This window comes from Convolutriloba macropyga, chromosome 3 (genome assembly GCF_964194025.1).
Source record: "Convolutriloba macropyga chromosome 3, txConMacr16.3, whole genome shotgun sequence".
NCBI lineage: Eukaryota > Metazoa > Xenacoelomorpha > Acoela > Convolutidae > Convolutriloba > Convolutriloba macropyga.
The window spans coordinates 7,883,308-7,900,274 of record NC_134470.1 but is presented as its reverse complement, the minus strand read 5'-3'; the positions used below and the strand labels follow the sequence as shown (position 1 = coordinate 7,900,274).

General features: G+C 35.6%; 2 protein-coding genes across 2 annotated transcripts in view; both read left to right on the top strand.

Moving 5' to 3' along the window:
• The window catches only part of LOC142335904 (uncharacterized), a 534,872-nt gene that overhangs the window by 362,204 nt on the left and 155,701 nt on the right, over positions 1–16,967 (top strand). The window lies entirely within an intron of this gene.
• The window catches only part of LOC142336167 (uncharacterized), a 15,123-nt gene continuing 4,281 nt past the window's right edge, over positions 6,126–16,967 (top strand). Inside the window, exons 1-3 of the mRNA XM_075384781.1 lie at positions 6,126–6,193; positions 8,796–10,846; positions 15,769–16,500. Coding sequence (XP_075240896.1) covers positions 6,155–6,193; positions 8,796–10,846; positions 15,769–16,500 — 2,822 coding nt within the window. The 5' untranslated portion in view covers positions 6,126–6,154. The remainder of the gene's footprint in view (positions 6,194–8,795; positions 10,847–15,768; positions 16,501–16,967) is intronic.

Below are 16,967 nucleotides of genomic sequence, written 5' to 3'. Positions count from 1 at the left end.
AGGTCGATAACTGGATCGCGATAACAACCGGTAATACTCGTTAGAAGCTTGACTGACTTTCTCTGTAAAACAAGCGAATTCGAGTAATGCACATTTGAGTAAATTGCGCTTCTGACTACAACCGATTGTATATTACAGTTTTTCTTTCAATTAATTGTTGTTCACACGCTGATTAGTTTTTGGTCACAGTTACTCGATGATATGGTATTTTTCTTCGCAATGATTTCCTATTTGATGGCCAAAAACTTGAAAGCCCATCAGATTTTGCTCTGCATGGTCTCAGTTTGTTTCAAAAATTAAACCAAGTTTCTCAATTTGAAAACAATAACTTCTAAAGAACCCTTCTAGTTTTTATTCAGCACTCGGAACGAGGTAACTCAAATGCAAGTTATCCTCTCAAAAAAATGCATGGCGAATAAAAAACAAACAATAGGTAACCCGCTTCAACGTTTTTTGCAATACAAGGTAGATTTGATGCAACTTCTGAAAAAGAATAAGTATTATTGATCATGCATGATTGAACATGTTTCGAAAAAATTTGAAAAAAAAATTGGCCTCAGGTGTACTGCCCACTATCTCAGGATGTCCCTCTCTTTCCATTTTAAATTTTTTGGCTCATTTTTTTTCTGCTCAACATTCATTGCTCAATTGCAAATGAGTTAGTTAAAAGTATGGGACTGCTTTTAAGCGAAAGCAGAAATGTTTCGTAAATAAGTTGCAATTTTTGTTTATTTGGCAGTACATTTGATGATATTGTTTTCAATTTTAAAAAGATATCCAACTGAGGACAGAAAATTTCTCTTTCACATTTTAATCAGCCCCGTTCTGCACTCAATAAAAAGCTTATGGATAATAACCAGACATGCGGTTCTCATGGTTTTTGTTATTGATGTTGCTGGAAGCGGACTCATAAATTAATTGATTGCTCAGATTTAGTAACTTTCAATAAAAACAGTTTTCATTTTGTAGGGTATAAAAGATGACAAAATTAGTTAGATAATGTCAGCGGGAAGTTTTACAATTTTTATCATCTCTGGGGCGAGAGTTGTAGTATTTTTGAGGTACCTTTAAGGTTCTAAAGTGACGGAATGATGCGTAATTGCAATTTTATTAATTATTATATGTTCCTTGATTCATGTACCTGTGTTTTTTGCAAATATTGATGTCTTGTTTGACAAAGGGATTATTGAATATTGTCAAATGCTTTTAAATAACAACACAAAACCAATCTGCTGTGGAAAGCACTTAATAACCGATTTGACCACCATAAAACTTTTTGTTGACAATCATATCAAAGCCATATATAGAGTTTATTGTGAACCTTATAGTTTACCTTAAAAAAATCGATAAAGCTCAAAAAAATTTTAAAAAATCAATGTGCTTTGAGTGCAGAGAAAAACTCATTAAGGCACTTGAAAAATAGTAAAGTTTATGGTATCCTGGAAACTATACCCAAGAACATACATATTCATGGTTCCATCAAAATTAATAGATACAAAACAAATACGTAGAACAGTTAAACGAACAACCTGCGACAACATTAAGCCTTCCAAAAAAACAAAATAGGTAAGTTGATCTTTTTCTTGGCAACAGTATATTAAACCATAAATATCTCTGGCCTTGCGAATGGATGCGAAGCAATCCATTACATTTGGAAAGTTTACTTCTTATTTGGTAAGAAGTGCAAAAAAAACGTGAAAAAATTTAGTAACTATTTAAAAAGCATGGTGAAAGTGTGAGCCAGCAAAAAAAAAACACTAAAGAAAAAAAAAGAAAAAAAAAGAAAAAACGGTTTGTCTATCGCGAGACTTTTTTCCTTCAGAAAAAGATCTTTCTAAAAAGAGACCTTTGTCATCAATTTTCGAGCTCTGCGTCAAATAAAAACCATAAAAGAACGATGTTTTGACTATTCATGAACAATGTACCAAATAAGAATCTTGAGGAAACTAATTAGGAACCTCAAAAAACCATGCAGGGATCATGTAATAGCCACGACAAACCATATAAGAACCTTGTAAGAACCATGTAAGAACCTTATATGGTACCAACACGCCAATAAGTTGTGTGAAGGGAGACTGCCGTGTAGTCTTTGTATGGGTGTTGAAAGAACAGTAAAAAATTACATAGTTTATATTTAATCATAGTTTCTTTACTTAAGTTTGATTGTTTGAAGAAAAGGAAATTAAAACTTCCTATGAAGAAGATTACCGCTCGATTGTTCATAGCAAGCCAGAGCAAATACAGTGGAACATGTGGTCCTTTTTTGCCTTTTCAGTTCAACAAAATGTATCGCAATATATGCTGATTACAGTGTGTGAAATGGTGACAGATGAACAACTAAATTGACTCGTAATTATGCCGAGTTTTTGTCGCCAAATTCTGCAAGTTAGCTCAACATTGATTAAAGGTTTAGAGGCGCTGGCTCGCAAGTTTATCGTGACCGAGTTACGAATGAGAGTGAGATAATAACAGTGTTGTAATGTCATCGCTTATGAAGTCTTGATAAAAATTATTTGTTTTTTTTCAGCTAATTTTGGGGTGGTTACATGCGCAACTTAACTAAACAGGATTCATCTTGTTTTGTAAACACACGAATAAAACTATATTACCATAATCTTTTTCGCTTACAGAAAAGAACTGTTTTGTACTCAATAAAATTAATGTTATTAATTAAACGAAGTGTACACAGTATATAACGTACTGAATTTTACTATAAATTACGGTGAAGACAATTACAAAATGAAAAATGAGAGCATAGATAGTTCACTTCAGCTCTTTTAAATTTGTTACAATTCACACTATACTCAAACCACATCCTGATTAAACCGCGAATTGGTCGATAGTGAAAATCCTGAGAATAATACTGCTTTCATTAGCTGGATAATCTTACCGAATTTGGTTTTCCTTCGATTTACAGTTTTTATGGACCGGTTTCAAATGCGGACGAAAATATAACCTTGTAAAAATTTATCCAGCAGCTGCAGTTTGTTGAAACGAAATTTTTTGCAATGGAAAACAAAAATGATGTGATGACCAAGGTTAGCACGCTATTCCATTATGGTCCCAGACCCTTTTTTGATAGAATTTCATAAATAGTGCGTTAACTGTTGGAATTTCATTCGAAGTCGCTGTGTAATAAAATGCCAATTATAACGTTTTTACAATATAATTTACTATAGACTATTGTACAATAGTTCCCATGTCGAAATTACCCTCATGATTACCCCACAAACTGATGTAGGAGTAGGAATAGAGGATTTGTCTATGGGGATAAAAATATGTAAATATGGGGGATAACGGGGGGTAATGGGGGGTAGTGAGGGGAATATTTAGAATTTACCCCCCCGAAAAATACCCCACAAAAAGATGTAAGATTACGGGGTAAATTTAAGGGGGAACGATGTAAGGTTAGGGGCGTAATGAGGAGTAAGGAGAGTATTAAAACTTTTTTTTGTGCAACATCTTTTTTTTACTCAAAAATGCTTTTAACAATGTCCGATGCGGTTTTCAGACAAAAAATTGGAGACTTAAAAATTACTCATGGCAAAATTATAGTGTCTTGGATACCATTTCTAAAACCATAGACTTCTATGGCCCTGATGATTAGGATGATTAGAAAAGTCATGATTAGGATACAAACTGATTAAAAATTCTTAGCTGCTTCACTTCGTGGTTTTTGACGTGGCTGGTTTCTGCTGTTAGCCTTATACTGTTTTCATACAAAAGTCTGGCCAGTGACTTTTTTTAGTACCCTTCTCCTGCAATTTTCTTTTCTTATGAACATTATAACCTCCACAGTTGATGTTACCAGTGAAGTTCTTTCTTGTCAAGCTGCCGTTTTTGGTGTTATCTTGATGAATTTTTTCCAGTATTTATATTGGGTTCACAGTTTTCTTTTCAAAAACAAAGGACATTAGAATCACAACAATATTGTAAGATGATTATGCCTATTTTGTTCATTCTCTTTGATAACATATGCATGAAAAAACTATAATTAATTTAAATTTTATACCTTGGAAATAATGTTATTATGGCACGACAAAAAAAATTCTACGAAATCAGTTTTTTTTCAATAAAAAATCATGATAAGGAAACAAACTGATTAAAGATTCTAAGCTGTTTCAGTTCATGGTTTTTGACGTGGCTGGTTTCTGCTGTTAGCCTTATACTGTATTCATAGAAAAGTCCTGCCTGTTACTTTTTTTAGTACCCTTCTCCTGCAATTTTCGTTTCCTATAAAACATATAACCACCATAAATGGTTTTCTTAAAAACCATACACCGACCATTAATGGCTTTCTTGAATACCATTGACCTTCCATAAATGGTTTTCTTAGATACCATACACATTCCATTTATGGCCCTCTTGGATACCATAGAGTTACCATTAATGGTGATCTTAGATACCATAGAGTTTTCTTTAATGGCTATCTTGGATACCATAGAGCTTCCATTAATGGCTATCTTAGATATCATCCACCCGACCATTTATGGTATCTTTGATACCATGGTAAGATCATACACGAAAATTTGGCCCTCAGTGGATGGAACCATATATGATCTTAAGTATGGTATCTAAGATGGGCCAACTCGGGGGGAATTTTTTGATTTTACCCCCCAAAAATTTCCTGGAAGAAAATAAATGTACAATTAGGGGGTAATTTTACGTGGTTCAAACGATGTTAAGATTAAGTTGGTAATTGGGGGGTTATGGGGGGGTTTTAAGTTTTTACCCCTCTAAAGTTAACCACCAAAAAGATATAACATTATGGGGTAATTTTATGAGGGTAAAAACGATGGAAACGTAATGTAAAGTTAGGGCGTAATGAGGGATAATGGGGGTAATGTGATAAAATTTTAGATTTCAACTTCCCCCAAAAAACCCTCCAAAAAAATTTACGATTACAGGGTAATTTCGTGGGGGTAAAACGATGTAAGATTAGGTTGGCAATTAGGGCTAATGGAAGGTTTTGGGGGGAGTTTTTAAATTTCGCCCTCAAAATTTATCTCAAAAAAATATAAAACTATGGGTTAAATTCAGTGGAAGGGGATGTAAGGGGGGAATTGTTAGATTTTATCCCCAAAATTACCATCCAGAAAGATGAAACATTAGGGGGGACTTTTTGTGTTTGGGGGAGGGGGTAGACCATGTAAATTTGAAGGGTAATGGGGGATAACCGTGGTGATGGGAGAACTCTTAGACTGTACCCCCCCCCCATAAAAAAACACCCTCCAAAAAATGTACGAATAAGGGGTAATTTTAAGCAGGCAAAACAATGTAAGATTAAGGTGGTAATGGCAGTAATGGGGGTTATTGCGAGAACTTTCAGATTTTACCCCTCAAAATTTACCCTCAAAAAGATGTAAGATTTTTGGTTACATTTAGAGGTCTAAACCGACGAAAGGTTAGGGGATAATGGGATATAATGGGGGAATGGGAGGATATTTTAGATTTTATTTCCCAAAAAATACAAAAACAAGCTACGATTAAGGGGTAAATTTAAGAGAGTAAAACGATGTAAGATTAGGGTGGAAATTGAGGGGTAATGCTGTTTATGGAGGGAAGTTTTTATGTTGCCCCACAAAAGTTACCACCACAAAAATATGTAATATTATTGGTTAAATTCTAGGGGGTAAACGATGTAAGGTTAGGGCTAATGGGGAGTAAGGGGATTGTTAGATTTTATCCCTAAAAATTACCATCCAAAACGATGTAAGATTAGGGATGTATATTTAGGTGAGGGGGGCTGAAACGATGTGAGAAATGGGAAGTAGTGGGGATGTAGGCGAATTGTTTACACTACCTTCAAAACTGGTCCCTCAAAAACTGGTCCTTCAGTAAGATTAGGCGATAATTTTAGAGAGGCAAAATGACATAGGATAAAGGTGTTATCGGGTCCAAGGGGGAATTTTTAGGTTTAAGATAAAGTGGTATTGAGGATGTATGATAAGGCTGCTATGGAGAATAGGCGGGATTTTTAGCCTGAACCCCCAAAAGTACCCCACAAAAATATAGAAGATTAGGCGTCGTTTTAGAAGAGTAAAAGCATGTAAGAGCGAGAAGCTAGTATTGGGCAAGCATCAGTGGTCTGGGAGCAAAGGCGAACCGGCTCAGGGGACAGAAGTTTTGGGTTCGAGGCGGTCACTCTGCGACTATGGAGGTCGCGCGATGTCAGAGTGTGGCTTCCAAGGGGGTGAGGGATGGTAATGAGTGGTAAAACAATGCAAGAGTAGCAGGTAAGGGGAGGGGAATAACGCAAGAGTAGGGGGGTAATTGGGGTTTACCTCCCTTACCTCTTACTCTTTCGTCTTTATAACACCCCCACCCCCCTCTTACATCGGTTTACCCCCAATTATCGCTTTACTCATACGTCGTTTTACCCTCCATTATCCCCTTACCCTTAATGACCCCTTTTTTAAGAATAAAACAACTTTGGTGCAGCATCGCTTAACAGGTTGAGAAATTGAACACTGGCTGAATTTCTTATTAACATCGTATAACAGCATCTCACGTTATCTTTATGATTTTTTTTGTTTTGCCAAATAGTTTGCTATTAAAAATAAAAACTTTTTGAGAAGTTAAGAAAAAGAAGAAAAAAGCAAAATGCCTCCGCACAAAAAAAACCACACACAAACCTTATGCTCTCAAATAGTCCTCTAGAATTCAGTTAGGGTTCATTTTCTCATGTGCTCTCTAAACGCTTGCCTGAGAGACACCTAAGTTGACTTTGTTGAGAAATTGAAGTTAAAAATGTTTGGCGAAAAAATGAGCAGTCAAAGTGCTTGAGAAAGTAAGAAACTTCATTAATGATAATGCAATCAAAAAGTTATGTCTTTAATTCAAAAATATTTTATAGAAACAAATTATGCTCTTTTTTGTTGATGGGAAAAACGATCATTTACAGCTCAAAATTTTGAACTGAAACAGAAAAACCTAACAAAATTTTTTTAAAAAAAGTAAAAATGACAGTTTGATAACAAATTGCATTGATAAAAATTAAACAAAATGTGTTCTATATAGTTAAATTATTCTATTTTATTGAATTGGAGTCTCGTATCATAGTTCTTTATTCCACAGAATTAATTTTTAGCAATTTTTCATTAAATAAAATTTAGTTGAGCAACATGAGTTTGAATGACATGCCGATGTTTCAAAGATTTTCCACCTAACCATTTTATAGAAAGTTGACGCTATTGACTACGTATTAAAAAACAAAATGCATCAAAAAATTTCGGATTAAACTTTTTCTGCTAGTTAAGTCTCTGTTCAACATTTTAATTTCAGGTGAGAAAGATTTTAACCTTTTGTTGGATGTCATGAGTAGAAATCATTTGTCTCCTATCTGATTACGAAATAAATTGCCTGCAAAAATTTTTTTTGGTGAATTTAGAGCAGTAAGGAAATTTTCAAATTGTTTTCATTATGGCATAATCAACCCACCACAAATGATTTAAAATCTTTCCTACTGCTATAAATCGATTCTGAGGATTATTTAGCGCAAAAATCTTCTAAGTAATTTTGTACTTCTTACCTTTCGCATTGCCACTTGTGGTTATACTTAAAAAAAAAACAAAAAAGTGCAGATATATTCCCCTTGAAAGTGATTTCTGAACCAAACTCTAGAAGATGTTGTATCTGCATAGCTCGATCATATTCTCTACAAGATTGGTTATGCGAACTTTAGCAGAAATACATATTCTTCTTACTAAATTTTCACTTGAGTACGTACTGATGCCAATCAAATGTCAGAAACACCTGTAGCAAAGTCAAATCGTCATTTCACCTCCGAGAAAATGTTAAATTTTTTCTATGGAAAAATACTGGCGGAACTCTTTTTTCTCGGTGTTCATTGTAAGTTGGTTTTTGAAAAAGTTGCACAATTTGTTTTGGGTCATCTTTAGGATTTAAAAAACTATATATTTGACTTCTAGGCCACATATGAAACATTTTAGAAAAAAAACTGTGATATACTGTATCAAACTTGATTTGCAATTGTTGAAAAATTCTTTTTATTTTGTTGATACTGCAGTAGAAATTCGATGTTTGTCCTTTTTTTTATCTTGCAATTGCATCCATTAAATTTTGCACCCAATGTTCACACCAAATTGCGAATCGGAACAAAATTGTGAGATCGGTTTTGAAATCGGTTAAAAACAATCAGCTCGAAAATATTGGCATAATTTAAACAAGAAAACCAGCCGGAAGTTTGATAGGTCGGCTTCTTCGCCACTTTTGAAAATTAAAACATGTTTGATACTCGAATTTCAAACAGACATCATTTTTATTGAACTTCTAAAACATTCAGACATTTTTTTTCTAATTAATATTAATTCTTCAAGTTATAGCAATTGAGACAAAACTTTTAAAATATTGTTTGAAAAGCATAAATTGAATCTGACTCTCTATCGTGATAATCCTGTTTGTTCTAAACTGTGCTGTAATTTTTTCTCAATGATTAAGAATAACTCTTTAACATTATCTGTTTTAGCATCCGAGAAACAATCTCTTCTATTTTCTCTTGTGCAAGCTAGAGATTTAAGCAAATAATTTTTTTAATAATTCAGTTTAAACTAGATTTTGAAATAATTGTTGTTGTTTGGACCTCATGATTGAATTGAAAATTTTGAAGGATTTTTGATCTAGCTGTATTTTCTGGACGCTCAATGTTATCTGCCTTTTCCTCCAATTCGGCAGCCCATATAAATTTTCTTCAAATGATCATAAACTGGATTATCAAGGTTAAAAAAGTTCCGGAGAGTTACTTCAAATTTCATTATTAGCTAACTTTTTTTCAGAACGAAAGAACAGATGTTGACTTCCAGGATACGGATTTTATCAGAAAGATTACCGGAAAGTTAACAGTTTTGCCCAGGTTACCCAAACAATTCGTCAACGATCCAGCTGTTCTTGGCTGTCTTTCCAATAAAACTTCAATTGACCTGCTGAAGGAAGAAAAGCAGTCAGGTGTTTTAATTTGCAATGGTGACAACATGCAGCAGCAAACTTCTGGAGGTGAAAGTTGTCAACGGGCTTGTATTTTTATTCCTTCACCAGACTTTGACAAAATAGTCCTTATGAAAATAGTTCATCCTCAAAAATGTTTGAGTGATATGAGAATGACGATATATAAATCACTTGCATCACAATTGCACGTCCTTGATAATAATCTAGAAAATGGTCTGAAAGGTGAGGTGATTCCGGTTATAATTTTGTTGATTATCGTCATGAAAGAAGTAGCCAAGGAGAAAATTGAGAGCGAGGCCTCATCTCACTCAAATATTATTAACTGGATTCGAAAAGAAGTCTTGCAGTTCGCGATTCGACATTTTGCAAACATTTCGGTAGATCTAAAACACGTGTGCAAAAACAAGAAAACTCTCGGGATTGGAATTATTGCGGAAAAGAAAAAATTTCAAGAAATTCTTTCTTGTGGTACAGGATTAGCGTCCAAATACGAATGTCAAATTTTACTCAATTTTGTAAAACGTTTTGATCGTGAAATCACACTTGAAATTTCAACAAAACGGTTTAAAAATCTTGGTGGAGGAGATATTTGTTTGTCACAATTTCACGAAGTTATCTACATGTTTAAATTGTATTTTCCTGGAAAAGATTCTGCCTTAGAAACTTTGCCAGATTTCCTTAAAATTCGGGATAACTTGCTAGATAGAACTGATGGCCACGGCTGCTTGAGAGATAACTATGAAAGCTTCATAGGCGAAATTCGAGATTTTTGGGTGAACTTTGTCGCAAAAATACCGGATCCCATCGGACTGTTGATCAAAAGTTACACCGACAGCAAAATAAACTCAATTCTTGACCAGGTGACCTTTAATTGCAGATTCGAAATTGACTGGCTTTACTGCGGGGATGAATTGATTCTGGCGTTTGAAATTGGTCGAACGAATAACCCCACGAACCCTCTCTGCACGATTTATAACAAGTTTGAACAAGTTTTAAACAAATTAATGCCAACCATGTTCTTAGTGTTGACAGTACTGCATAAGAGTATTCAAAAATTTTCATTGGTAACAGAAACCAATCAAAATTTTTGGCTATTTGTGTATAAAACTTTCAAATTTGTTCTCTTTCTTCCAAATATTTCCAGTGACGTATTTACACAGATAGTAAGCGATTTAAAAAACAAAGAAAAGTTAAAGAAATTTCCAATTTTGAATCGATTGAAGAACGTCATCTCAAAAGCGGCTTCAGAAAAGCTTGAAAATTTGTTAATTTTGACCCTTGACGATCCATACACGCCTAATTGCAGAACCAAAAATTTTAAAATTGACCAAAATTTAAATCTTGAAGAAAGTCAGAAAACGGTGCAAGATTTAATAAAACATGGACACTTCAATAGACAGACAAACGAGCAGAATTCTGTCATCCAATATATTTCTGGTTTGTTAGCTTTTAGTTGTCTGATAGAAAAGGATCTTTTGCCCTCTGAAAAAGAAAATTGGGCCAGGAATTATGTCACACCTGTTCCAACTTTCTATGAACAGAAATTGAATGCGATCACAAAAACTGAGGATTCAAAAAAAGAACTACTGGACGTAATTTTAAGTCCTCAACAACACAGAATTTTGCAAGAAAATAGAAGACGAGTTCTTATAGTAGGCGAACCAGGTTCCGGGAAATCAGCCTTGCTTCTAGCGAGAGCAAAGCAGGCGGCTCAAGACAATAAAATTCAACATATTTTGTTTTCAACACCTGCTGGTAAGACAGAATACCGCGAGCTTGTTCACTCCTACGTCAACAAGCCGGGAAATGAGCTGCTAAAAAGCAAATTTTGCTTCATCTCAGTTGAGGATTTGGCCGATTCAAGCAAGTTTGGCAAAAATTGGTTAGTAGACAAATAATTCACCACTATAAGTAGTTAGTATTTGTAGTGTAGCGTGCACGGGAAATATACAGGACAATGGTGGGCAAAAGGTATGCTTTAAGGTCTGTAAAATAGTCTGGAATTGGTCCTAAAAGAGGCCAGTTCAGTCTGGAACAGTCTGAGGGGAGGTGGATTCGAACGCTCATTGAGCTCGAAACAATTGAGTTCAAACAAGCTGCCTTTTTTCACAAATAAAAATTGACAAAAATAGGTCAATAGAAATGAACATATGGTGCCTTTTAATCATAATTTAGGTTCTGAAGTATTTCGAAAAATGATTTTTTTCCGTTTGTAGGGGTGCATATTATTTGCAGCTTAGTAGGTGCATATTATTTGCAACCCCCAGTCGCGCGCGTGCCATATTTTTACATCGTGACATATGTTTACTATGTAATGATGCGTGCTCTGTAACTGGGGATGTATCACGTACTGGGTGCACAAACTGCAAAGATCCAAAAAATGTATGGAGAAAGAACTTGAAACATTTGCTTTCGTTCTGCCCTTCTTTATGCGTCCCAGGTTGAGGTGCCACCTCGAAGTGACCTCTGATCAGACTGAAGTGCCCTCGAAACACAGTGTGCACTCGGAGTGCGCTCAAAGTTGTGTCTGAGCAGACATTGCCAGACACAAATGACCTCTAATCAGACCGAAAACAGACTATTGTCCAGGAAGGTGATTGTGCAACCATGGACAAGATCAAACCCCAACAACTGTTCAAACGATTGTGCGCTCAAAATAATTTTTAATCAGACTATTGTGCGCTCGCAATTGCCTCTGATCATACTCAAATGCCCCCCAAACAGTCTTGTCGGCGAATGGTTTTCACTATGAACGAATCTCTTTAACTTCGATATTATAAATTCATTTCAAAAAAATTCATGTTTGCAGTATTAAATTCATCTAAGGAAAAAAGAATTCTAAAAGTATTGCTCAAGCAAAAAACATCGAACGGCTGAGAAAAAAATAAATTGGTATAGAATTAGTGGATTTTTCTCACTCAATGGATGAGCTTAGGCAACTTTCCATAAGAAAAGCATAGTCTACAGTTAATCAAATATTTCTCCGTAAAGATGCGAAAAACGCGAAGTGTTCAAAAATTCATTTAAGACATGATGAAGAACATTGAATATGGAAGTTGAAAACTAAAATAGCAGTTCTAGAAGATCAAAAAAGAGGCTGGATGTCTAATTTCAAACGGTGGAAATGACATAATTTACTATTTTGTAATAAAAATAGACCAAAATGAGGAAAATCTGAAACGAAACTAGTAAGTCAAGTCCAGAACCAGACAAAATCTGGTCAAAAAGTCTAAAAAAGTGTTTGGAGACCTCAAAGTTTATATCTGTCTCCTGATAACGAGCTCGATTAAAAATTCTTATGCTCCAAATTCATGGAAGGAGTCACAAGATAAAAGGTTGCCAAGGCCGTACAAAAACAAAAAAGAGGCAGAAAACAACCGAACAATCAGCCTCACAAACTGCTCTGCAAAAACATGACAAACTGCTCTCGAAGAAAATGTCGTAACGCTATAAGAAAACAATTGTGTCTCAAGCGCAACGCAGAGTGCGTAAAAAACCACTTCACCAAAGATAACCTGCTCAAACTACCACTGCATGTTACAAAACCATATCGATGGCCGGAAATGGTGGGATTTATAAGATACTGGAAAAGTTTTTGTGCGGTGTGGAGATTAGGAATATGGAACAATCTGGCAAATATGGTAGTGGATAAACTTGTGATGAAATGGCTCCGATCTTTTCCAGCTTAGAAGAGTATCTATGTGAAAATCAAAAACTCAAAGAGTGACACATTTGTTTTCAATGTTAGCCGGGGTACCTCAGGGCAGTATCATTGCTCCAATACTCTTTTTGATTTATGTTTTCAGAATACCAAAGTACACGCCCGAGTTTCTCAAATGGCTGATGATTTTGCTGTTTACTGCAGGTCTCGTACTAACAGGTTATTAAAACAGAAATTTCAGTCCCCACTGGACAGATTGATCAAATGATGTGAAAAGCTGAAGAAAACAAATCCTATCAGGACAAATTATATGCTATGCGTAAATGTTTCAAACAAAAACTCCAGATCAAATCTTTTCATTAAGAGAAAACGAATTGAACGAGCCAAGTCATTAAATTTTTTGACGTAATCCTTGTCTTTCACCTGAAATGGCACGAACATTGCAAGGATTCGGTGGGAAAGTGCAAACGAAAAAATCTATTAACTCTGGTGGCTACGTCAACTTGGCAATGACGACGAAAGTTTTCTGGTCTTGTAAAAATCATGAATTCCATCCCTATTTTTGTACGCAAATGCATGCTGTACTGACATTTTAATAAAATTATAACCCATTTACATCTAACCCAAAAAAGAACATTAGAAATTTGTGTGAGAAAACCTCTCTGGCACAGTACTGAGAAGCTCTATGAAGTGGCTGCTGTATGAGATACCCAGATGAGACTAGCAAGTAATTATCTGAAACGCGCGAAACATACTAAAAATCTAATCAATATTTTAACTCTTCCGCAAGTAGATACAATGTCTGAAAAACAGTTGCCAAAAGTCACTGCATCTGGATTATCAGTCGTGCTAAAAGTCGAAAAGAAAAAAAACCTTGCGAGTCACAAAAGACGTGCGACGTAAATGAAAACTCAAGACATTGCTTAATGAAATAAAACGAGAGTCGAGCTTAACTGCTTCCTCAAAACCAAGAGAAATAATTGTACTCCTGTAAACATCAGAAGTTGGACTGAAGTCAGTAGATAGCTTGGTAATTAACTAAGACAGGAGGAGGAATACAATATGAGAATAAAGGAAAGCGCAACTTGGGGTGACAACAACAGTTGGAACAGTTGGAACAATTATTGCCAACAACAGTTGGAACAGGTGACCAACATCGGAATAAAATCATACCTATTAGCTAACAGCACAGCTGTGAGGAGAGATGAAGCTGATGAGTGGTTTACTTACAAATACAGCTCGACTCCAACTCTGTTCAATTCTCCTTATGCTAGATATCTGCGTCAACAAGAAGTTATGAAATCTAATCGATGACAGTTCGAAACCGATCAAAATGTCGCCTTCCTTTTGGATTCTCACTCTTAAATTGAGTCTTTTCTACAGAAAAGCAACAAGTAAATGACCAGCAGCAGCTCGCTTAAAACATTTGCGGCCATATATGTCTGACTCTGTATCCATCTCATGTTGTTGTCCTCCTCTGTTCAATCAGCAGCCTACTGAGTAAATTTGGTGCTGAAAATGAAACCTAATTGTCGGAATTCAGAATTCGCAAGTGAATTGAATATAATTAAATTTGGCCAAAAGCATAATATGTTACTCAAAATAAATTGTAAAACAAATGCCAGCATACAAGCATTTGCGGATCTTTTCTTTGCTTCTACGCATTTATTTCAGACAGAAAGAAGATTGTTTAAGCAGCTGCGCAGTTAGAGTATAACTTAAACTAGAACGTTTCACACTTTGCGAATCAACACAGAAATGCTGCAGTAGATAAAACAAGAGAACATAAAAACTGACGTAGTTTTCCTATTTTTGGTATAACCGCTGGAATGTTACCACTCATGGAATAAAGACAATCAACTGAGAAGACGCGAGGCTAGCCAAGAACACCGCACACACGAAACAAAACAGAAAAAATGGGAAAAGCTTTTTCCGGTGCTTCAAATAGTTCCCAGCATTCAAGAAAATCAGTTGGTTTTATTAAATCTTGGAAAAAAACTGCACAGACTTTTCCCAATAATTTTCAATTCAAGGTATCTTTCTTTATTTAATGATGCCTTTTAAATTGATTGAACTTGGTTGTACATACATTGATATTTTGGTTTACAAAAATTTCTTCTTAAAGGAGCCGGAATTTGCTATCAGCTGCACCCCCTTTGGTTTTCCTCAGAACTATCAGACTCTAGATGTGTCTCTGATCATAATGCTGCTTTTTGTTGCCTCTTGGCAGAGCCAACATCTCTCAGTAAAAAAACACAACAAATCTGAGGGAAAAATTCGCTAGAAATGCTCACTGATCAGACCCAATTGCGCTCGAAATCTTTTCTGATCAGATTAATGTGCGCTTGAATCCGCCTCTGAAAAGACCAGCTCAGACGGAACTGACCTCTGATCACACCATAGCCATCCGGAAGTGACCTCTGATCAGACCATTCCCAGATCGAAATGACCTCTGATCATACTATTGTGTGCTTGCACCAAATCCAAGACCCTGTAAATTTAATCTGGAAACACACCGTGTGCTTTGGACTGGGGTCTGATCAGAGGTCACTTTCGTCTGGCACCTCAACCTGGGGTGCATATTAATTGCAGCCCACAAGTGCACGTGGTATTACTACGTAACAACTATGACTTTGTTCCACTTTTGAATGCGCTATGTACCATAATATTTTTTTTGGACTATTGGGATATAAGTTACCTTAAATTGCTGAAAAAATTTCGGATCTATTCTGTTTCGCCCCCCCCCCGGCTTAGTGGGCTTATACTTTTTACGCCCCCCCCCACCCAAGCGCACGTGCTATTTTTTACATAGTAACGTGCTATTTAACAATATATAATTTGTAACTGGGGGCGTAAAAAACACTGGGGTGCGGCGAAACAGAATAGATCCAAAATTTGAATTGAGACCTGAAAAATAGGCTCCAAATTTTCGAACCGAATTTGCAATTGTATAATTACCACTTTTTCTGGAACCCAATTGCCAATTCTCCATCAATTGCCAATTCTCCATCAAAATTCTCCATAATTTAGCGATACTATGTTTCGTTTTTGTCACTCAATCGACTACACGGGCTCGTTAAAATCAATTCAATTGTTAAATTTTTAACTTTCACACTGATATTATGCTAGCAGGTTTGTTTCAGGTTGTCTCCCAAGAACTTGCACCGCTCGATTCTGCTGGTTGACGAACTATACTTCAGTTCAGTTGACAAATTCACCAAAAGTGACAAGTGTTTCTTCGGTATCATAACCAGAATTCTGCCCCATGTCCAACAGTTCTTCATGACAAACGTAATTGCTGGCCAGATGAATAAACGAAAGGGCTTAACCCAAAAAATTATATTTCAAGGTTGCTTTGTTGAATCGTTGACTATTTTGTTCAGAAGCTCACATCATATTAGCTCATTTTCTTCAAGATTCATTCACACTCGAAAAGAGATTACTCAATCAAGTGCCCGCATTTCCGGCTGTTTTACTTCAACCCAAACTGAAATTGTCGTACATTATTACTCAAATCGAGAAGACCCCATTTTGACTGACACATCGTTTTTAAACCCAAAGCTCTCCTTCGATAGAGCTTCAATTGTTTTCACGGATGACTTTGAATTTTGGAAGTTAAAGCTGAGTCAAGAGAGGACAGATGTTACGAAAATCATAACAGTGATGCCCGATATTGATTTTTACAAAACTTCATTTACTGGTTTTGAAGTGTTGTCAATCATCATATACGTTGACAAATTTCTTGATCCCAACCACGACCAGGAGATGTTTGTGGCTCTCAACTTAGCGATAACAAGGGCACAGTATGAGGTCCTGGTTCTTGTTAACAACGACTACAAACACCGTGTGAAAAGTTTCTTCCGTCCCCCGACAAGGTCCTAAGGTTTCCTTTTTTGTCTTGAAGATCTGATGGTTTATTTCGTTGTAAATTGACATGACAGAGCAACTTTTTGTAAAAACTTTGAACGACACCAAACAAAATCAATTCTATAGTCATTTAACAAGACATAGGCCCTGTCTTTGAAAAAATTTTGCGCTAGCTTTGAAAAAATTTTGCGCTAGTTTGAGGAATTTGGCGACTAATTTGCATCGAATTGATTAAACAACAAAAATTTTAATCGTTCTTTTTTCGATATCACCCACAGTGTAAGGCATTTTGTATTTATTTAGATATTTTTTATTGGATTGAAGAATAAGCCCATTGTTCAACCTTTTATGGAAGGGACATTGTCGTGCGATGCAACTAGTAATACTACAAAATAACAGATGATCAAAAATTTTTGATTAACACAAAAGTTCCAAAAACGTACTTTTATATTCCAGTTGACGCTAGCTATATACG